The 24,184-nt window shown below is 38.6% G+C and overlaps 1 protein-coding gene across 1 annotated transcript in view; it reads left to right on the plus strand.

The window, feature by feature from the left end:
* The window catches only part of SLC49A4 (solute carrier family 49 member 4), a 117,775-nt gene that overhangs the window by 31,501 nt on the left and 62,090 nt on the right, over positions 1-24,184 (plus strand). Inside the window, exons 2-3 of the mRNA XM_044438508.1 lie at positions 2,046-2,139; positions 22,011-22,279. Of these exons, the coding sequence (XP_044294443.1) occupies positions 2,046-2,139; positions 22,011-22,279 (363 nt within the window). The remainder of the gene's footprint in view (positions 1-2,045; positions 2,140-22,010; positions 22,280-24,184) is intronic.

The raw sequence follows: 24,184 nt of genomic DNA on the forward strand, positions 1-24,184 counted from the left end.
TGTAATATGAAGTTTGCTCAAAAGATGGCATTAATTAAATGAAAGCTAGCGTCACCATGCAACAGTTTTTAGTACAGTTTTTTCCTTTCTTAAAATGTGTATACATTTTTGGCCCCCTCTGTATTTTATTTTGCAAATGTATACTTCAGTTGAGTGCATCTTTGAAATGTGTGCATTCATAACCCATTGATAAAAGCAAAATTGTGTGCATTTTTTTTGCAAAAGTAAGCATTCTAATGCACATGTTTCAAGTCTAATCATTTGGTCTGCAAATCATACTGCAAAGTTGGAAAAGTTCCAATGTCAATTGTGTCATGTTTATTTTAAAATGTTGCAAACAGAATAAATTTTTCAATCAGAAAATATACCACTGGTGTCATGGGGAAACATATTAAACAAGAAAATAATCCAGGCATCTTTGTGAGCAGAAAGTGATTGCTATTGGTGAGATTTTGGTTGATGCTTCTATTTACAGCAAAGATACCTTAATTGTGCATTCCCTTCTAGAACGTAGTGAATTTTTTGTACCTATATATAAAAATGAATACAGTGGAAGTTTGATATTTCACCCGAACTTGGCATTTGTTTATTTTATCCTTAATTCTTGGTTATTTTGGAATAACTCCCAAGCACTTACCACTGTACAAAATGTTAATTAAAGTGAATGAACTTTACTTTTGAATGTAAAATCAAGTAGTGAAATATTGCTTTGAACAGAGAAACAATTACATTCCTACCTGAGGTTACAAAATTAAGACTGAGGGCTTAGTCCCATGGGTGGTGAACACTGTCTGGCAAGCCATAGGAAAATTTGGAGTCCCAGCTCTGAACTGGACCTCTGAATTCAGAGCATCCTCCCCCAGTCTTGCAGCTGGCATGGTTCATTCCATGCCAGCTGTAGCTGTGAGGTTGCAAGACCAATGCCAAAGCCAATGCTGAGGAGGTGATTTTCTGGGTGACACAGAAAGGAGGAGTGAGACTCTGACAGGGTGAGATGGATCCGGGCATTGACTCTGTCTGTCCGTCGCACAAGCTGGTACCAAAGACAGATGGGCAGAAGGAGCCATCTAAGTCTTTTTGCTGAGTGATTTTTGCCTTTGTAGTTCTTTTGATTTCAATAGGATGCCTGTAATCTGAATTCATAGGGTTAAGGGTAACCCAGTTGGATTGCACCCTTAGGTTTCATCCAGGAATGAGTGAAAACATTTACATGTAAAGTTTTTACCACAGTGTTTTACACATTTTTCCACGCATTGCTTCATAAAATTAATAATAAATTAACATAATGAATGTCAAGTTTGGCAACTGGAAAGTGTATCCATACTAGTTAAATAAAATTGTATCGATATTATTTATGGTATGCTTTTATGTCCAGAAAGAAACCTCCTCCCCTGATGACTTAAAATAAGATTTAAAACAAAAAACAAAACGATAGGGCAAGGGAAAAAATGAAAACAGTATGGAATTACATTCTAAATCATTCAAATACTATGTGGAAGAAAAACGGTTTAATGGCCCACATGAAATGAAACAAGATTGTGCTCTCCTAACCTCTCTAGGAAGGGGAATTCTACAGTTAGGATACACTACAAAAGAGACTCCGTTCTGTGTTCTTAACCAATCTAACCTTCTAGAAAGTTTCTATGCTTCCTTAAGAAGATGTGGAGCTTCACTCTTTCCCAATATGCATTTATTATTGCTTGCCGGACTTAGCTAGCCAGGGCGTTCAGAAGCCTATCATCTCCTCATGAAATTGTGGCAACCTAAGGAAAAAAACAAGTTAAGCCTACATATAGCTACTTTCAGTATTAGGTCAGAAAGTTTAGGCTGCTTGTGGGTGGGTGAGTTTTGAACTGATGAAGATTGGGATGCATATGCTGCTATTGATTTAAAAAATTGTTATCCTGTCAGTTAATTATCTTTTTTTATATAGCCTCCTAGATATATTTCATCTAAAGCAATTGTGTAATTGTGTAGCTTTGTATGATGTGCTTTGTTATACAGTGTCTGCTTTTCCTGTAATAAAATTATCCCTTTCCATTTAGGACTCAGAATAACTGTGTTGTTAACATCATTTCTCATGGTGGTTGGAGCTGGCCTGAGATGTGTACCTGTATCAGACCAAGAGACAAGGAAATGGTAAGAAGTTTATGTGTTCCTTTGAGGGGAGGTTTCTGATTATCTTATCAGTGGAACATCCAAGTAAAAGATTTAATGTTTTAATTTAGATACAAAATTGGTAAGAAGCAGAGTAGTGATCGTTTAAACAGAGAAATATACAAAGAAGTTAATTCATAGAGTTAGCCATGCTGCGTGCTGATATCAATAATTCTTTTCTTTAATGAATTAAAGAGACCAATTAAATAAAAACTAAATCAAGACTAGTTGTTCAGGTAACATTAACATATTTTAATTACTTATTTACTGAAACAAGTATGTTTCCAGCATTTGACTATAAAAATGGCTTTATTTTATACAATGTGCTCCAGTATTCCTATTTCTAGCTACTTTATAATATCACTAAGAATTGCTGATAGCAGCTTCACCCACATGTAGCCAACGTAGACTAGATGAATGTAGGGATTGAGCAAGAGGAAAATTTGCAAAAACCAAGATATGTATGAACTAGTCATAACTGAAGTAGCAATAGTGTTTTCAGTAAGTCATGTACTTTTAAGTTGCTGAAGTTGCATGGCTTCATAGTAGAAGAGGTTCTCCCTAGCAAATGCATTCTTCATACTGTTTATTGGTTAATACTAGCAATTTAAATTAGACACTGAACAGACAAAAATGAAAGTAGAGGTACCATTCTAAATCATTGCTTATACATTGTGACGCTCACACTGTATTTTGGGATTAAATTGTCACTACTGTTGTGTGCTAACAAGTTATGTCCAATTTATGGTGATCCCATGAATGAATGCCTTCCAAAATTTCTTGTTCTTGACAGCCTTGCTCAGCTCTTGTAAAATTAAGGCTGTGGCTTTCTTTATAGAAACAATCCACCTCATGTTTAGTCTTCTTGTCCGTGATACAAGGTTTTGCATCAGGACAATCCAGCTGAGGTGCACCCAGCTCTTCCATAACCATCTGTAGCTGACTGTGTTCCTCAGTCAAAGGCCTTGCTGTACTCTATAAAGCATAGACTGATATTCTTGTGAAATTCTTTGGTGCACTTCAGTGGCCAACTTATTTTTGCAGTAAGATCTTGAGTGCTTCTGTGTCTTTGGAATTCACCTTTTTTTTTTTGTCTTGCGAATTTTCTATGAAAAGATGGCATATAAATAAATAGAGTTTTTACTAGGCTTGTGCCTAATACAGAAATAAAGCAATGCCACTCTGTAAACATCTGAGATAAGATATATCCTGAATTAATATAGTTAATTGAATGCTGCAGTGGAATAGTGCCCGCCCACCTGCCCTCCTTCCCTCAGTAGTTATGTGCATTTGTTTTTGGCTTTTCAAAACATATGATGTTTTCCTAACTGTGCTTATGCCTACTTTTGCTCCTGAACTGAAAACCTTAAATTATTCTGTTAGCTTTTGAGGGGAAACGTGACATTGAGATTTTTGGCATAATTGTGTAAACCTAAGCTAATTGTTACTTTACTAGAAGCTCCTTCTTGTCAACTTACACAAAATTGACTAATAGTGGTTTTCTTACTGAAAATATATTAAATTTATGTTGTATGTTTCCATCAGGATTGTTGTGAGCTGGTCTCTTCCCTCTGGTTCCAAAATTCAAGACAATCCTTTGAAATGCAGTTCCTTTATTGAAACTCAGCAGATAACAGTTTGACAACTAAATAGGCTTATTGCCAAAGGTTAAAAGAGAAGCACCTGGTCCTGAAAGTCATTGAATCCAAACTGGAAACTTCCCCTCAGTCCCTCTCTTTCAGTAAAGCTTCTGGTTCCAGCTTCAGGGTAGCTTTTCCTGCTGTAGAGCAAGGCAGAGGGGACAGCAAAGCTCCCTGCTCATTTCTCCCAACCTGTTGCGTCAAGGACTGGGTCTTGCATTTGCTCCCCCTCCCCTCTTGAAAACCCTTCCACCTTCCAAAACAGGCTGATTCTCATGCTCTGCCCAAGAAACTTCACTAGGCAACCTTGAAGGAGCTTCAAAGGCTTTACTGACCCCACTCCTGCCCCTCTTCCTCATTTTCAGAATATGACAACAAATCTAGCCCAACAGTCTGAGTCCTGGACCACTCTTGGCATGGATATTTAAGTGTCATGTCAAATCAAGATTTCAGATCTTTAGTTTTTAAGCAGAGTTCAGTTTCCACAGGCAGAACTTCTTTCTTCAGATCAATAATTCTACTAGCTAGGAGCAACTCTGTGCCTTCATTAGCGTCAGTCTGTTCACCATATTCTAGTTCATTACTGACCTCAAGTACTGAATCAGAACCTTAGCAGTTTCCCTCAAATTTGATGGAAAGAAATGAACGAGTTCTTTGCATATTTATGTGTAGAGGCTTCTCTGGGCTGCTCCATTGAGTATTACGTTACATAGTGGCCATTCTGGGACATAATCCTAAGCCAACATTTGATGCAGGGCTGGGCAATTTATGGATCTCCAGTTGTTGTTGAACTGCAGCTACCATTACCATTCACAACGGGGTGAGCCACAAGTTGCCCTCCCCTGGTAGAGTGAAGTATGAATGAGCCCCACTTCCTGTTAGGCTTGCAAGTTGCCTCTTCATTTCTGTATGATCCCACAAGACTGAGAGTACCTCCACTTTTAGCAAACTGTCATTTGTCATGTCATCTAAAGTGACAGCCTGTGGTAAGCATTAAATAAATTTAGCTTAAAACTAGCCAACTTCAAACCATGATTTCTGTAGTTGCTTATTTAAACTAGCCATAATTAATGTGAACTACACTGCAGAAAATATAGGAAGCCACAGTTAAAGTGAAGGACAAGGAGTGGGAATTACACAAGATTTGGAGGAAGTTAGGTGTGTACACATGAAGCTGAACCATTATCCATTGCATTGTCAGATGTGGCCTTACAGAGAATCATACAGATTTTCAAACAGATTGTGTTGCTAAATTCTTTAATTCCTTCTGTTTAGCACCAAGTGTTTTGTTCTTGGGCAGTGGCTTATGTGTTATTTCAATCCATGCTAGTGAACTGCTAGATAGAAAGATTAGGTTAGAGTTCTGTTTTAATGAAAGCATTTCTTGTTATCCTGAAAAAGAGGAGAGAGAGAAGGGGTACAGTATACATTGGTGTCAGGGCTGGACCATGGACAGCAGTCTGAGGTGAGCTAGGAGCCATGGAACATAGCAGAATTCAGGACTGTAGGATAACCAAGGATACAGGAACGTGCCAAAGCTTATATTGTTTTGCTGCAACATGTCTCAGCTGAAACAGAAGGCTTCTTATACCCCCTTCCTGCCCGGAATGATCCACTGATCAGCCTGAGAAGCTGAGCCATTGTTCACTGAGAAGTGGCCTCTTGTTGTGCAGTGGTTCACCACATAAGGGAGCAGCCCCTAACAGTATTTGGGGCCAGTAAGGCAGCTTTAATCATCCAGCATTCCCTGTTAGCAGTGAGATAAAATATTTAAATTATGGATTTAAGTGTTACCTATGTCAATTACTAGTTACAATCTGAGGCTATTTAAGTGACCTAGTGGTAGGCATTAATAGTTTAAATTTAGTTTTCTATCATCTGAGACCTGCATGATTAAAAACTACCATGAAACCCTAATGGCAATTGCTCATGGATATCCAGGGATTTAAAGGGACTACGAACACTGGGTTTTTACTACCTTCTGTCTCTAATGTTCTCTTTTCTGCAAATTAAGATACATACCATTAGCTTAGGGTGCTAAAATACCCATTGTTTTTGCTTACAGCATAGCTCATTAAATAAAAATACTTGATTTCCAAACATTTTGCCAGAAATGTAAATTAAACATCAAGGATTGTGCATGGTATAAATTCAGTGGAAGAGTGTAGAAGTATCCTTACTTCTATGAGTATCATTAAAATAACTTCTGATTCTTAGGTTTCCAATTTTTTGAAGGTACACAGTTGATGAATAACTGTAGTTTGTGATTTTGCAAGCATACTTGACATTTTTATCCTTCCTCCCTACTTCAGATAAATAGATCATCTTTTTCCAGCTGGGTATAGTAACTATATGCAAAGGGAGGCCCATAGTGTTTAGCAAAGCTTTTGTTTTCCCCTTTTAGAGCCTGTGTGTATACAGTCATGTGTGGAGCCAGCATATTAGAGCAGCAGCAGGAATTGAGTGGTCTGTGTGTCCTCCTGCGCTACTGCAGTGGATTATGTTCATCAAGCAACTAGTATGGAGGGTCTGTGGGAATATAGGAAAGTTTTCTATATCATTCACTGGGTTCTGTCAATGCTACTAGAGCAGACCACCTTCTCAATAGGAATGTCTCCTTCCTTCCTTCTTCATTAGGCTATCCCAGATCTGCTTCTCAGTGCTTCAAAACAGATTTGGAAGGAAATGCAGGAGGCTTCAGTGGGGAGAGGGAATCCATTCTTTCAGTGACATCTTTTCTGATTGTAAACAGTTATAGTTGGATGCAACTGATTTCCTGTAATTTTCTGTTACGCTGCCTGTACTTTCTGCCTACAAAAGTCTGAGAACCTTTATTTGCTCATGAAAAAATGTCCATCATGTTAAGCTAAATATGATCAATTTGCTAATTATCCTGCTGTCATAACAGTGCATGCAGGTGTGTGTAAGAATTTGACTTTTGATAATACTTTGGATTTGAAATCCATCATATATTTAAAAGATAAGCAGCAGCTAAAACCATGGAATGTAAAAGCTTGAATTTGAAATGAATTGTGACAGCATAAGCAACTGCAGACAATGGCTGCAATAACTGCATGTAACTCTTCTGTGCATGACAAGTCTTTTTAGTAATTTGAGCTGCATTTTTTTTCCAGACATCAAATTTGTACACATTGATTTGACAGCTTGAGACACAGTATCAAGCCTTTGAGGTCAACTTTAGCCTGACTCTTCTGAGTAGAATCAAAAGAAATAATGAAATATATTTAAAGAGCTTTAAAACATAGATTTAAGTGGAAAGCAATCCATTGTTTTCAGCTAATCAGATTTAGTGCCCAATTGATAGGTTTTTTTTTTTTTTTTAAGGGGATGAAAAGTTCAGGGTATTACTGTTCCAACTTAAGAATTCCATAAGAAATGTCTGCCCTCTGTAATTTAGCCTGTAATTTTCATAATGCATACATTGTCTTAGCTTTGTGAAATTAAAATGGCAAAAATCAGAATGAAATGGTATTCTGTGATAAAACAAAGTACTTACTAATATGTGAATTGGATTGAGTTAAGAATTGAATTATTTTTGTGTTCTTAAGTCGCTTATAGTGCAATTAGTCTGATTACCTGTTTGAATGTATCTGTGAGGAGAACATAAACCTCATGGTAAGATCAGTTTCTAATGGATATATGTCAAGTGCTTATCTCCTTCTTGAATATAACAAGCAGCTTGCTATAAGACAACAGTGTCTCATAGAACTAGTGATTGGTTGTAGGCTTGGGTTTCTGTGGGTTCAATTCATTTGGCATGTTTTTTAAGATTGATTTTTGGACAGAAACCCCTAGTGAAGATCAGAGTATTAATAATTTTATTATCTGTGTGCTGTATTCCATGGATTGAGTTATTGTCCTGTATATAAAAATCAATCCCCAGTCCAGCACTCTAACTACCACACTATGCAGGCTTTCATAATGCATGAACCAAAATTTAAGAGAAGCTGTTTGACCCAACTCCTGCAGAAAAATAGAATTGCTGGCTGTTACAGAAATAAATCATGTACTAGCTTGCTTGTATAAGATGTAAAGCTGGAATGTCTAGGATGTGCCCTTAGGGAGACGGTTCCTGGCACTGTTGTTGTTGCTTCTTCCATGGAAAGAGCCTACTTTGGGTCCCATTTCTGCATTTGTTTTGGTTGGAATGAGGGGGAGTATTCAGCCTTCTGTCTACTTTACTGTGTGACTGCTTCAAGGGCTTAAAAATGGCCCAACATACATTTACTTACTTACTTACTTCATCTTTATACCACCCAATAACCAAGGCTGTCTGGGCAGTTAACAAATGTTAAGACACACACAAAAAGAAAAGCAATTTAAATCAACAAAACCACAATAGTAATTGCAGTTGAATCATCATAGAAACATTGCAGCAATACAGTATAAAATGCAATATATAAAAACCAAATTAAAAACTACAAAATGCTGGGAAAATAAAAAAGGCCTTTACCTGGTGCTGAAAATATTACAAGATAGGTGCTAGGCACACCTCTTTGGGGAGATTATTCCAAAACTGGAATGCACAACCAAAAAGGCCCTTTTCCTGGTAGCCAACCCATCTCACTTCCTTTGGAAGAGGCTTCTGGAGAAGATCCCTCAAAGATCACCCTAGGGCCCAACTAGCTACATATGGGATAAGGTGGTCCTTCAGATATCCAGGCCCCAAGCCATTTAGGACTTTGAATGTCAGTGCTAGCATTCTGAATCAACCCCGTACCTCAACTGGCAACCAGTGTAGCTGGAAGAGGGCTGGCATAATATGGTCTTAGGAACCAGTCCCTATCAACAGTCTTTCTGCCCTGTTTTGGATCATTCGAACACAAAAGAACGTTTTCAAATGCAGCCCCACAATGCAGTCATTCAAATGAGAGGTTACCAGAACACAGATAAAACTGTAGCTAGGCTTTCTGTGCCACAAAATAGCACTTAATTTTAGTATTCACAGCCCAGTAGCCTGGCTGTGCATGGCCAAACTGGCAAGCCCTCACCCCACTTTGGCCTGTTTGGGGCAGGAAAGCATGATCAGACTTCTAGGCTGCCACCCTGCATCAGATGAAGCTGGCAGAAGATGCTCCTGCCTCCCTTCCTGCAGGAAACAGAGATGGGAATTCTTCACCCATTGCTTTTCAGTGACAGGAAAGCTGGAGAAACCTTCTGCCACAGCTTCACACTGAGATTTGGAGTCCCCTTGAGCAGCAGCTGAAGCCAAACTTCAGAATAGACTTCTTGAGATGTCAGTTCAGAGCTTCTTTGTTAAGTAGCATCTGAAACTGGAAGAGTGTCAGGTAAAGTCACAGTTGCTCTTGCTTTTCTTGTGTTTGCCTCTATCATTTTGGAAGTGGTGGGTGAACACAATTTTTGACGTTGCCAGTAAGGCTGGCCAAAAATAGTTGACAGTTGTGTTTAAGACACACTGAAAAACTGAAACAGGGCCAGAGGGAAGAGTTTATGGTCTTCTAGTTTCCAGAAGCTCCCTGTTCCAGTTGCCTTGTGTTTTTTTCAGTAAGCATATGACTTTTGTCCTGGGTAGACAGAAGATAGTTTTCTATCTATTTTGGCTTTTAGCTCTCAGAAGCTTCTGTCAACGTGGCCAATAGATGAGAATGTTAGGACTTCATCTACTTTCTGCCCACACTGAGTTCACTCTGATTAATCAGTACAGCTGTATCTATCAAGTCAGCTCTCGTTATTAGTAAGACATTGTTTAGTGCTGAGTCAATTTGCATCTCCTTAGTCTTACATTAAAGATTCATACCTTCACTGTGTGCACTTTCTTAAGCATGCAGAAAACAAAAATGTGAAGTTTTTTAAAATATTACTTGAGTCATTTCTAATAACACATGCTTGTTTTCTAGCTTTGATTCTATATACCCCTGTCTTTCAAACTTAGATGAAGCTTTGACCAAAGCAACATTATCAAGTGTCTGACACCTGTGATGGCTGTGCAATAACACGGCATTATGATGTGAGGATCTGAGAGAATTTGTCACTGTACTGTCAGGGGTCTTGCTGCATCATTACATTGTTGCCTTTTAACTGTCAGCGTGCTTGACAGAGATGCCGTTGTCTTGGCTTGGCATTGCAGTGTTCATTTCATTGCAAATCCTTGATTCTTGCAAGGCAGGCGCTCAATAAAAACAGGTTCTAATAACAAGTTCTTGTGTTGTGAGCTGCCCCGAGGCTTTGGCAAGGGGCGGCATAGAAATGTTTTAATAAATAAATAAAATAAATAAGATCTGTCCCCCCCTCCCCTGCCGCCCAATTAGTTCAGAAAAAGAAGTTTATTGTGTTCCAGAATGTTTAAAGTTTTCTTTAAACTAACAACAGAAAAAAGAAGCCCAAAATCAGAGAGGATCTGATGGTGTTCAGCATCAAAACCATTATGGACTAAAGTTGGCCATTTTCCTATTTTTCCTTTTTCTTTTGTACCCAGAAGTAGTTTCCAAATAAAGCCGCTGATAGCACCTTTATTTAAGGGTCCATTTTCCTTGCTGCTTGGCAAAAAGGCTTATATATGTGGCTTCATTTATTTTTGCTGTTTTCTACCTGCAATTTGTTTCTTTTATCGTTATTGAGCAAAATTGTTTGTACATTGCCCAGCGTATTGGAGACTACAAATATTGAAAATGAACCCAAACGTACAAGCTGTCTTCATAAATATTTAGCAAGCATAATGCTTTTTTCAGTGCAAATATGTCATTTATTCCCAGAAACTATTTGTATGGAAATTGACACTTATTCAAAGTTTATATTGATAGGTAGAAAAAAATAGTTTCTGCTAGAAATAGCTTTTTTTAAAGTCTATATCTCAACATTAGCCTTCAGACTATAGTAAAAGCAAGGTTGCTCTTTTTAGTGGAATACCATTTGGTATTTGTTTGTGTATATGCTGCTGTATTTATAATTCATTGATTTAAATTGAGAACTTTAGGCAACACCATATGTTTCTTGCTAAGGAAGTGGTTGGACATGTACCACAAGGTATGGTGATGGCCACCAATTTGGGTGGCTTTAAAAGGGGTTTGGACAAATTCTAGGAGGATATAGGGCTATCCAAAGCTATTTACTAGCTCAATGACTCAGTGATGCCCCAATTATCAGAAGCAGTATGCCTGTGTACACTGTTTTCTGTGCAACATGATGCAGTTTCTTTCATGCCATATTTGTGGGTTTCCTTTGGCAACTGGTTGGCCACTATGAACAGAATTCTGGACTAGATGGACTTTGGGGTAATCCAGCATGGCTCTTCTTATGTACTTATGTTACAGTAGTTGTGTATTCTTATTTTTTTAAAGTACAGAATTGTTAACAGTATAATACAATTGTAAAGCTGATTTTTGAGATATGTTTTCAGATCTGTTATAATCACTAATATTTTGGAAAGTGTGTTTGTGGAATGACTTACATTCAGTTGCAGTAGCCTTCTTTATCAGTTTGTACAGAGCTCCTGTGAGTGGTGAGTAAGGGCCATGCCACATATTGAAAAATTAGCATGCACGCTGCATATACACAAGAATAGCCCCTGTTGGTCCCAGTCTCTGGCAATGTGATTTAAAAAAGAGCGATATGCTTCCTTCTTGTGCAATAGATTACAGTGAGGAGCAGTTGTAGCAGTGCCCGTAGGCCTCAGTGTGCTTGCAGACACCTTTCTTGGTCTCTACCAAGGCAACCTACTCCTTGCTGGCAGCTGGAATTGTTTCATAGTGAAGATGGAATCTTTAGCTGCTGCCACCTTCATTTCCCATTATGCCTCTGGGCAGATTACTTGTCCATTTTATGGCTGTGTCCAGGATATCTTTTCAAGCTTCCAAATCATCACCACCACCACCACCACCATCACACCACTGCATTTGCATCCTATCATCTTCCTCTTGTAGGAAACCTAAGATAGCTTACAAGGTGCTCCTCTCTCCTCACAGCAACCATAATGTAAACAGGTTAGGCTGTGTGGCAGTGACTGGCCCAAAGTCATACAGTGGGGTTCATGGCTGACTGGGGACTAGAATCTGGATCTCTTGAATCCTAGTGCAGTATTTTTAACTACTGCATTATACTGGCTGTCAGAATGTGCCCATGAGGCCAAAAGGTTGCCTATCCTTGGATTGCACAGAAGGAAAAATGCAAGATTCACACTAAGAATAGTATGTGATGCTACTGCTTTGTTCCTGGAATTGATATAGTGCTAGTATAAGCAACCTCTAGCGCAAATACCAATGCTGCTGCGTTGGGTTTTTCAAGGAAAGGGTTAAGGTGTTTCATTATGGCTGTGCTGAATCTGTGACATCAGAGTAGCATCTTTGGATATTGCTCTGATACTGTAATATATGAAGCAGTTCTGAGACTGCGTACCATTCATTATAGCTGCTGAATCTGAGTAGACTTAAAAACAAAAAGGAAAAAAATGACAAATGCTTCCATATGTGAACTGCTAATCTGTCTCATCACTGTCAGGAACTAAGCACTTAAACATTCCATTCTCTTTACTTGCAAACATCATTAAAACAGAATGCATTTAATTCATAATTCCATCCCCACTGTGCTCTTTATGAATGATTTTTAGCACTAGGTGGAATGGATTCAATAAAGTGCTTATTTTTTCAACCATTAAGGGTTTTTCCTTCATGGCTTGATCTCTCTTTTTAAACATGAGGTATCTTTAAACACAACCACACTTCCTTGTTTCTTTGAAAATGAACTTACCTAGTTCTGAGAAAAACTAATGCAAAGTCAATGTTAAATACAAGTCATAAATACAAGACTTTTTGTATGGCTGTAAAACTTGTTAAAAGCAAACCAGGTGTTTTAGTTTGGCTTTCACAGGCTTCAGTCTTGGAGCAAAGGTTAAGTAATTGATTATTTCATAACTCCCTCTGTTGAAATGTTCCCTTTTTCTTTCTTACTTTTAGTTTCAAGCTTGTTATGAAAAGCTTCATGCTCTGGGATTGAATTCTCAGTATTCACTACCTGCTTGGTACCTGAAAATAATTAGCTGAATATTGGAAAACTAATGTTCAAACCTGAGAACAGAGCACAGGATGCAGAAATCGATCAAAATGCTACTCTTAGCTTGACCAGTTTTAAAAATGCTTTCCTATCAGGCCAAGTACTGAGCAAAATTGTCTTGCTATCCTCATCTTTCACACAAAAGACATCTTGCATTACAGAATCAAACTTAAATTACAGTATGAGGCAGTGAGGGAAAATGCAGTTGCTCTTTGCACCTTCTGGATAACAGAAACAAGAAGAAAATGGGGAAATAACAGTAACAAATGTTTCTAATCTTAAAGCAATTTTTAGAACAGATGATGGTCTGTAGGAAAGAGTTCTGATAGTCTTTTCAGGCTGAAATCTGCTGCCGTGATAATAAGACACTCTAACAAACAGCAAAATGCCTTGATACTGTTGTGTTCATATTTCTCTGTCAGCTATATTAGTGGCTGCAGATTTGTCTCTTAGAATGCTAGTAGATTACTACATGTGTTGAACCACATTATGAGTATCTCCTTTCTGTCTGTGACTAGGAAGATAAGGTAGAAATACACAAAGAAATCCAATGAAAAGTGGCTTAATTCAGAGAGACTTCATGAATCAGAGAATTAATATAATGATAGAGTAGGGGGAATTCAGTGTGGCCGTAGTGTCCAAGTCTTTATCCCAAGTTTTTTATTTCATTATTTGGAATGTTTAAAAGATGGAAATACTAGGAAACAAAGATCTCAGGTTTACAGATAGTTTGCAGCACTCACTTCCAGAATGAATTTGATCCCTGGCCTATCACTTGATTTTTACATCTCTTCATTACTACTACTTCTACAAAAATATGAAAGAAAAAACATTCAGACCAACTTTATTTGGGCCAGTGGGTATATTTGAAAAATTGTGAGAGTGTTGTGGGTTCTCTCACAAAACAGCTGCCACAGTGGGTGTGCCCACTCACAAAATACTCATTTCCCAGGATGGGAGCACACTGGTGAAGTTAAAGTAAAGTTTTTGCCTAAGAACCTGAATACAAGGTAGAGGTAGAATCTTAGCGCTGAGACGCAAAACCATTCTTTTGAATCTACACTACTTTGGCCCATCATTTGTTTCACAGAAGGCAAACTGTGAAACAAATAATCTGGCCTAGAGAACAAAACAGACGTGGGATCTGAGACCCAAATGCCAGCTCACATATTATATTCATCACATTGTTGACCCTGGAATTTAACTGAAATATTTTTTTTCTTTTATGCTGTGCTAAAAAAAACTTCTTTAGATTTCCACAAGAATGTTTATGTTGCATGTCTTGAATGATAGATCTGATAAATTTCTTACCTGGAAGCATTGCTGGACACACTTGGGTGCACGGCTGATATTAAGACTGTCTGAGAACAAGATCTGTAACTCAAAAATCTCACAGAATAAAGTGAAATGAAACATTAAGGAATAAGCTGCCTTCATTTCTCTCCATCTCTAATTAAGTTCCAGTAGAAGAAATGGAAGTTTACACTACCTAGCAACTCAGTCCATCTGCTCTTTCTATTTTGCTCTTTCTATTCTATCCATAAAATATGGATATATTTTAAATAAACACAGGAGGAGAGTAGCTGCAAGGGGAAAAATGAGAAAACCTGGGGTGGATGGAAATGTAAAGATTGTGCTTCTCTGACAGGTGGAATATCTTCTCAATGGACAGAGGAAAGCTTTCTGCTTCTGCTCAGAAACACTTTTTGTATATTCCAGTGGCTGGACAAAATTGTTAACTTGTAAGCCCAGCCACACTTTGTAGACCCCCAAATGCTACCACCAGGATGCTGGATAGGATCGGTGACTCTCCTGGAAGGGAGCTCCCATTCCTCCATATCTGAAGTGTGATGTGGCTGTCCACTGGCAGGAACAGTTACCTCCTTTTATATTTCAAATTGTAGTACTCTCTGTATTTTGACTTCCTTATTCCATCCAACTGTTATGACTGAGGCCATGCCCTTTCTGTTGCCTGCCAGATGTGTTGGCCAGCCTGACTGGGGATGATGACAGTTAATAGTCCAACACATCTGGAGAGCACCCAATTAGAGTTGATTGAAGTACATAAATTCTTACTTTGATCTAGATAACTTTCAGCATCATTGCTTGTTGTAATCCAGTGCAAAAAGGCAGGCCAGGGAGGCATGAGCTGAGGCTTTTTTCCCTGATGTGGAATTTAGAACATGGTTGTAATGCTGGACCAAGCATCAGAAATTCAGCTGTTGCCTGCTTGTGTGTTTGCTGCTCCTCCCTGTGCTGGCAGTTCTTTGAAGATATTTTAATTTCAATATGCATTTTTAACAGCCATCTTGGGAATTTTGGTATTCTTTATGTTAAGGAGTATACATGGATATTTTTAAAATGGTGATTTAATGCATTTGTATTGTTGTTATGACCTGTCTGTCTTGGGTGGCCCTGCACGGCATAGCTCGTTGAGCTACATAAGCCCTTCGCCATGACAAGGCAGTGCCAGCTTACGCTGGATCATGGAGAAAGCTAGAAAGTTCCAGAAAAACATCTACTTCTTCATTGACTATGAATGGTTCAAAATTGAGAAAGGAGTTCAGCAAGGCTGTATATTGTCACCCTGCCTATTTAACTTATATGCAGAGCACATCATGAGAAAGGCAAGGCTAGATGAATCACCAGTTGGAAGTAAGATTGCTGGGAGAAATATCAACAACCTCAGATACGCAGATGATACCACTGTCATGGCAGAAAGTGAAGAGGAACTAAAGAGCCTCTTGATGCGGGTGAAGGAGGAGAGCTCAAAAGTTGGCTTGAAACTCAACATTAAGAAAACTAAGATCATAGCATCCGGTCCTCTCACTTCCTGGCAAATAGATGGGGAAGAAATGGAGGTAGTGACAGATTTTATTTTCCTGGGCTCCAAGATCACAGCAGACAGGGACTGCAACCAAGAAATTAAAAGTAGCTTGCTCCTTGGGAGGAAAACTGTAGCAAATCTAGACAGCATACTAAAAAGCGGAGACATCACCATGCCAACAAAAGTGCGTATAGTCAAGGCTATGGTTTTCCCAGTTGCAATGTATGGCTGTGAAAGTTGGACGATAAGGAAGGCTGAGTGCTAAAGAATTGAGGCCTTTGAATTGTGGTGCTGGAGGAGACTCCTGCGAGTTCCTTGGACTGCAAGGCAATCAATTCATTCAGTCCTAGAGGGGGTCAACCTTGACTGCTCTTTAGAAGGCCAGATACTGAAGATGAAACTCAAATACTTTGGCTACCTAATGAGAAGGAAGGACTCCCCGGGGAAGAGCCTAATGCCTGGAACGATTGACGCCAAAAGAAGAAGGGGATGGCAGAGTATGAGGCAGCTAGATGAATTCACTGAAGCAGTCGGATAGTGGAGGACATGAAGGCCTGGAGGAATGTTGTCCATGGGGTTGCGATGGGTCAAACGCTACTTTGCAACTAACTAACAACCATTGTTGTTATGTGTTATTTATTTCTTGAACACTTCCTTGTGATGGCTTATAAGTCCTGAAAGGGGTTTTAGAAATGTGCAGATGAATCCCTAATTCTCAAGCTGTGCGCCATCTTCCTTTTGCCAAGCCATGGACCACTTTTGGATGCTGGCACAGTGTAACCACAACTGCTATGCCTAGATGCTGGGGAGTGTTGCCTTTTCTCTGGCCCTGGCGGTAGTTGGCCAGACTAGCTGGCCAGCACTTTAGATGCCTGTATGTCTAGTTCCAGTAGTTGACATGTGTCTCTTAATGAAGGCAATTGTTACTTCTCCCCTGAGGCTTAACCTTTCTTTTTTCAGAGCCTATGCATGACCTACCGTTTATCACTTGGTTGCTGCTTTTGCTCATTCATGGGAGTTACTTTAGAGCAAACACGCATAGGATTTGGTGACAATCCCAATTATACTTTGGAATTAGTTTACCTATTGGTTCTTTGTACATTCTGCTTTATTCAACATCAGAGAAATACCGGGGGGGGGGGGCAACCTAAAACAAAAACTTACTGGCAAACAATGTTCAGTAAAGCAACAACATGTCATTTGAAATTTTGGGAAAGTAACAATAGTTTTATGCCACAAGCACACTCCTATAACTTGTTCTGATATGGTGCATTTCTAACTTTCTTGGTATTTCCCTCACTTTCTCTCCATATGTAACCCTGCCACCAGGAATTTAATTCCAATCTTATTAATTAACCTCTCGCTCAGTATTGTCCCCAAGCTATAAGGCTTCTTCATTGGACTGTGTGGTTCCTAGCATGAGGCACTGATATTCAAACAGCTTAGGACCCTGGGTTAACAATAAGCAAAGTAAAACTTCAATTGTACCACAAGCATATTGGTTTCAAGATGTTCAGTAACTTATTTCTAAGTAAATAAAACTGTATAATAATAACTTTTGACTGAAGTATCATACTCTTTCCCTTGACAAACACTCCTCACTCACACATCCTCCTTTCTCTCCTGAATGTCCTTGGACCAGTTTTTATTTTATTTATCTCAGCTTAATCTTTCCCTTCTGCACTCAGGTTTCTGTCAGCTTCAATCTCTCACAGCCTTACAGTACTTCACAATATTAGGCTTTGACTCTCGCTAGTCACTAATATGTCCTCCATGTATTCTATTTGCTTCCCTTTCCTTATGAATCCTAAATACCTTCCACAGCAGTATCTTCTCTATCTAAAGGGAAGGCTGCCTCTTCAGTTTCTGCAGACCACTGGCTGACTCCAACTGTGTGTATCTGCTGACAGACCACAACTCTGACTGAGTGAAAGTATCTCTTTCTCTCCCCTCAGACCCTTCCAAGTGCCATCCACATACTCCCAGTGACCTCACTTACTCATTCCCCTCTTTTACCCCCCTTGCCCTTCTGAAACTTACCAACATTTAAAGGCAAATGCACATTACACTTTACATTATTGCACTTTGGCACCTAAATATTAGTAAAAAGCAAGTTTCCATGAGAAGAGAATTCCAAAGGGGAGGAACTTCCAGGAAAAGGCTTGCTCTGAAGTTACATCTACTGCACATAAAAAATAAAAAGTAAGAGACCCTGGAGAAGAGCCTTAGATGCTGATCTCAGTAAAAGCATGAACCATTGGGAAAAAGATGGTCCAATGACTGCTTGTATAGGTTTTTAAAGGTTAAAAGCAGTACTGTAAATTCAGCTCAGAAATGATTTAGGGACTGATGAAGACTATACAACATAGGTGAGAGAGGAAATTATTATCCACCTCCAGTTATCTAGTTCCACACATTCTACTAAATTTATGCACCTAATATTTTCCTTTACCATATTAATTGTGAGTGCAGTACAGTCATTATTTTATTTATTTATTTATTTAGGACTCTTCTATGCCGCCCCATTCGCTGAAGCCTCGGGACGGCTCACAAACATAAATAAACTTCCTTAAAATAATATAAATTAACAGTATAAATTAAGTCGCCCTGGCCAAAGAATAAAATAAATAAATACTATTAACAGTTAAAATGACATTTGAATAAAAAGGTCTTTGCCTGGCGCAGAAAAGCAAATAACGACGGCGCCAGGCGGACCTCTCTGGGGAGCTCATTCCATAGATTGGGCGCCACCGCAGAGAAAGCCCTCCTCCGAGTACTCACCCTCCTAATTTCCTTCATGGAGGGTTCCTGGAGAAGGGCCTCTCCCACAGATCTCAGGGGGGCGGGCTGGCATATATGGACGTACTGGGTGTAGGAGTCACTAAATGATTAAATCATTACAATTCAATCACAAAACATTACAGAGTGTTAGAAAACATGGTTGGTTTGGTTTATTGAGTGTGTTGAATGGAAATAATGGGGGCCAGGGAAAATTGAGTAGGCCTGGGTTTGATGCTGTTGCCACAAGAATATATGGCAGAGGACAAGCAAACGTATTTTGCTACTTGGACCAGGCCTGGTATGGAGTGCAATGGAGCAGCTGCTTTTATTTATTTATTTACTATTGGATTTATATCCAAACTTTTTCTTTTTTAAAGAGCTCAAAGCACCTTACAACATTCTCCTCCTGCTGCTCTCAAATCTTATCCCCACAACAACAACCCTGTGAAGTAGATTGGGCTGAGTTTATTGCAATACATTCAAGAAGACTAGGGGCAGTCTATTTTGGTTTTGGCTTTATGCAAAAATTCAGCTGACAGCAGAAGCTACTTTCTTTATCACTCTTCACTATTCTTACTTTGTTTCTTAAATCAGTTGATGAGTGACTTTGTAGCACAGCTGTTCATTTTCTTTTTCAAGGTGTCTTTCTTTTCTATTTGTTAATCACGTACTTTATTTAATGTTGCAAAAACAATGACAAATGGGGCTCTTCAGTATGTCATTTCCTTATATTTGCTGATTATAATAATTTGGTGAAAGCCATTGAAACTTTACTGTTTTGCCTTTATACAACCTTTTCTGTCTTTTGTTTATTACACAGTGTTAGTGTAAATTACATGTATAGTGTGCAACAAATGATCATACAGCTCCACACATTAGTCATACAGTTTTTGGTTGACACATAAAATGCAGTCTGAGTTTGTTTGCTTTGTGTGTAGTGGTATTTAAGGCTTTGTGTTAATATCGTATTTTGCTAAAATGCAATTACACCGAGATTGCAGATTCCAGTCCAAAGTGCTTTTGCTTTTCCCAGTTTTGGCTCTCTAAATCATCACTGAAATACAGCCTCATGTCTCTACATCCGCCTAGAGACATGCCATCCATTATGGAGCAGATAATGAATTAAACTGTACATGGTTAAGCTTATTGGGGAATTGCATTAGATAGGAGATAATTGACTGCATTGGGAGCAGGCCAATATGACAGTCCCTGCAAAAGTACTGTAAATATTTAATAATTTGTTAAGAGTTTAGGGGTTTAGATTCGCATTGTGTTCCAGAAGAGCATATGGCTACTTAATATTATACTGGTATCTTATATCAGAAGTGCTAGTGCTAGAAAAATGGTATGGCCTCTCACTGAGACAGCCATCAAAGGGAAAGGACATATTGATCAGGTACCTCTCCATCATGTCTAGATACGGGACTTCATTGAGACCCCCTTCTCCCTCTGTTACCAGAAGTCACTCCTGAGGCCTCCAGAAAGGTGGGAGGCAGCAGTAGAGCGCCTCTTCATTGTGCTTGGATACATAGCAGAGAGCGCCCTCCCAACCCATCATTCTTGGATTTGTTAGAGCAGAGCTCAAGGGCTGAATTCGGTTTTGGAGAAATTCTTGGGGGGCACATCCCAGTGGTGTCTGTAGGTATGCCCAGAGGCAGAGATGGTGGGAAAGGTATGAAATATAGTAGCATATTATATCTAAACATTTTTACCTTCATTAACCAAGCCATAGTTGAGACATTTCAGTATTTTAGCTTATGAAAAGCCTGTGTAGAAGCCAAAGAATTATCAAATTGTAGTTCACTGGGAGGAAGGGATGAGGACCTGGGCACTCTGAGGAACCCAAGAGGGCCTGATTAGGACCCCAGGCCTGCAGTTGCTCATCCCTAGGTTACAGGGAGCTGTGGCAGCAACAGTTACCACTCCATTTTGTAGACCCAGCTCTGACCTGCTGAATTATGTGAAGGGCTTTGGGAAACAAAGTTGATACAGTCTACTATACTATTATACTATATTGTAGAACCTGCCTGAACTGTAGCGCTGGTCAAATTCAAAAAACATTTGTCATTAAAACAAAATTTGACAGACAAAGACATACTACCATCTAAGCCAGGGTTGCGGGGGGCCTGGCAATGACTTGGGTAGCCATGGAAGAATGGATCAGAGGAGGATGGGTAAAGGAAAGATCACTAGAAGCTTGGACTGCAAGCATTGCAAGTGGATATTCCTATAAATCACTTGGAAAGATAATATTCCTGTCAAGCATACGGAGCTAATTATTTTTGTAAACTTCTTTAGGAGGACCTTTACCTGAAAGACATTATATACCAGTTTATATTAAGCATGTAAAATTAATAACTACATAAAGGAATTTGCCAACAAAGTAGCTTTCCCTTGGAGTTCCATCTGTCTTACCAAATACCTTAATTGCATAATTTATGGAAAATAAATTTTAACAATGTATTAGTCTTTCTATTAGTTTGTAACTGAGTTCTTGCCATATGATATTTAAAATCTCCCACAACGGGTATGTAATGGCATGATAAGAGGTCCCTCTTCCCTGAATAATTTTAAAGGTTTGTACTGCTTTGCACTTTTAGTTCTATGTTGTAAATAAAACTACTGAAATCAAGGATTTGAGTAGTTTTACTTACAACATAGAACTAAAAGGATTTTTTTCTACCTGCTCATTAAACTTACTTCAGCAGTGACATCCACTTCTACCTAAACTGCACATTATAAGACTTTCAGATTTCCTCATATCTTCTCTGCTTCTACAGAAAAAATCCCTAGTGGATACAGTACTGGTGAATAATTGTCAGAATTCAAGACTGTTTGATATTTCAAATTATTATTAAAGGGTTGATATGTGTCATTTTCCCATCCTCCCAAATATTGGGGTAGAAATAGTTTATTCATAAATAATGATAAAATGCATATAAAATTCACTCCACAAGAAGTCCCTTTGGCAAAAGTGTATTTTTCCTACTCTGTGTAGGAGCTGCTAGCTTTCTTTTTGCAAAGCTGAGTGATGCAGAAGCTTCCACTGTTGTGATTTGTTACATTTACTAAATGCAGCTGGATTCCAATTTGCATTTTAAAAATAAGCATAGCAAATTGTAACCTATCATTGCTCTATCTTTTAACCTCTTAAAAACATCAATTGAATACAGTGAACTTAAAGCATTTTAAATAATAGCAGGCAAGAGGATTCCACTGTTTCTATTCATTAATTTCATCTAACAAGCATAGGTTTCATAATCCCATTATTAAGCAACTTGCACTGTTATCTCTTAGATTATCATCAAGAATCTGGAATTGTTGGTTGGTCTTCCTACCCAGGTATTAGTTGTAGCTGGTGCTACGTCCCCTTCTCCTTGAGTCTTCTGTCACATGGTGAGGATTCAGGAAAAGACAAAGAGTTAGCTTCTGCCAGGCTTTGGAAATGCCCAAGAACACAGGCAATCCTTTGGTATTTCTGAATGTCTCAAAAGCCAAGCATGTAGCATAATTTCTCGGGCATTATCAGGTTGTTGGTACATAGGAAGTAAATGTATTTTTTTGTGCTTTCTTTCCAGGCTGATTCATGGAGGGCAGCTGTTGAATGGATTGGCAGGTCCAACTTTCAGTAGTGCTGCCCCATTCCTTTCTACGACGTGGTTTTCACCAGATGAACGTGCCACTGCCACAGCTGTCGCATCCTTAATTGGTTACCTTGGCGGAGCGTGTGCATTTTTAGTAGGACCTTTGCTGGTCCCAGGGCCGAATAGCACATCAACTATTCCACTTGCACCTGGAAGCAGCTCTGAACATATAAAGGACCGGATTGAGGCTGTGTTATATGCAGGTATTAGAGAAGTAATTGCATATTACGTACTTAAGTGTGAATTCGTTATGTATTTGCTGCTGCCCTCTAGTGACTCCTCTGGAAACATGTATTAGTATGAAATTCAGAATTATTTGCCCTTTATCTTAAGTGCCAAATATCATCTGTACAGCTAGTGATTTTATTCACCCTGAATAACACCAGTCATTTCAAAATTAACATCAATTCCTACTTACATAATCTCCGTAACAGATATTTTTCTACCAGAATGCTAGTGTGTTTGAAACAAAAACAAAACACTGTTATATTGCTCTTTCTCAGTATTTCAATACCAGCACAGGGTTTCCATATAATAGTAAAACCCAGAAGTTGTGTAAGATTCTGTGGTTTGCGTTTCATTGGACATTAGATTAGAATTTCTAGCAAAATAATTTTGTTTTTATATAGATTGTATCCAGCCTAGTTCTATAGATCCATGATAGATAACCATTTTAAAACCAAATCATATAAAATATTGTTTGAAGTACTGCTTCTTAAAAATATTATATGCTAGCTTCACTTACACCAACCCAAACAAGAACAAGTGTTAGCCGATTTTGACCATATTTGAAATGCTGCATCAAATTAATATGCAGATCCAAGAGGAATTTAGAATACTCTTTGTGGGATTATTTCTAGAAAATGAAATGGAAAACTTTATTCATTATTTAAGAAGAAAAGCAAGATGGTAATTTTAATAAATGTGAATTATAAACTCCAAATAACTTGTTCCCTCTGCGTACACAGCTGGTTTCCAGTTCTCTGTATTTAAACTTTAAATTTTACAATCCCCCCCCCGCCCCACAAACACACACGCATCTCAAAAATATTTGGTCTTTGGTGTATCTAAGGCTAAGAAAAGCTTTGGTGTATCTAAGGCTTTGGTGTATCTGAGGCTAAGAAAAGCAGCCTCAGAACTACATGAAAACATTTAAGAAGACAGCAGTACGTTCCACTTCCTCTGTGTCTGTGATGCAAGGATGGAACTGAGGCAACAGTCTAAGCAGAGATTATTCAGTATTTGAATGAAATGTGGTCTGCAGCTTTTTTTTATTAATGAGCCAGAGGGTAGGGACATGGGTAAAGCACAATCTAAACAGATTTCTTTGCCAAAATTGGACATATGATTTTCATATGTTTACAAACAAAGTTTCAAAATCTTGCAAGTACTTGGAACACTGTCCTGGCCAGATGGTGATGCTTGGATTTGAGCCCAAGAAGTGAGTCCTGAATGCAGATTCAAGTCCTGTGTGTAGCAGGTTCAGGTCTTGCCTTATACCATCCTAGCCAAATGGTGATGTTTGAATTTGAGTCCCAAGGCAGTGTTTGGGTTAGAGTACCAAAGAAATCTCTGAGTTAGAGTCCCAGGACATAAGCTGATTCCCCCGGAAAGGAGAACTAATCTTTTTAATATACATTTATTAGTGAGACCAGAGATGAAAATCACTATAGCACATGTTTGTATATAGGACCATACAAAGAAAATATGACACTTGATTTAATTTTGTAACAGTTGACCAAGTAACATGACTTAATGAAACTTAGTGTAAAAATGAATGGTTTTCTCCAAGAAGAGTTTTTTCTGAGTGGTTTCCAAATCTCTTGAACAATTAGCTGGTTAAAATGTATTCTTCTGCTACCTGGCAAATGTTTTAAAAGATATGATAAAGCTCTCAGATGAAAGAGTTGACTGTAACTGCTCAGTGCTGCTAGCAGTGAAATGATTATGAGTTGACCACAGCATCAGTTCACCATGGCTAAAATTGATACTGCACTGGTTGTGCAGGCAGATACTTTGCAACCAAATGTCTGTGGTAATTACATTCCATACTAATGTACCCTCACAGTCTTGATAACTTAATTGAACATAGCTTGATCCCAGCATAT

The sequence above is a fragment of the Varanus komodoensis genome, unplaced genomic scaffold (assembly GCF_004798865.1).
Source record: "Varanus komodoensis strain SLA01 unplaced genomic scaffold, ASM479886v1 scaffold32, whole genome shotgun sequence".
NCBI lineage: Eukaryota > Metazoa > Chordata > Lepidosauria > Squamata > Varanidae > Varanus > Varanus komodoensis.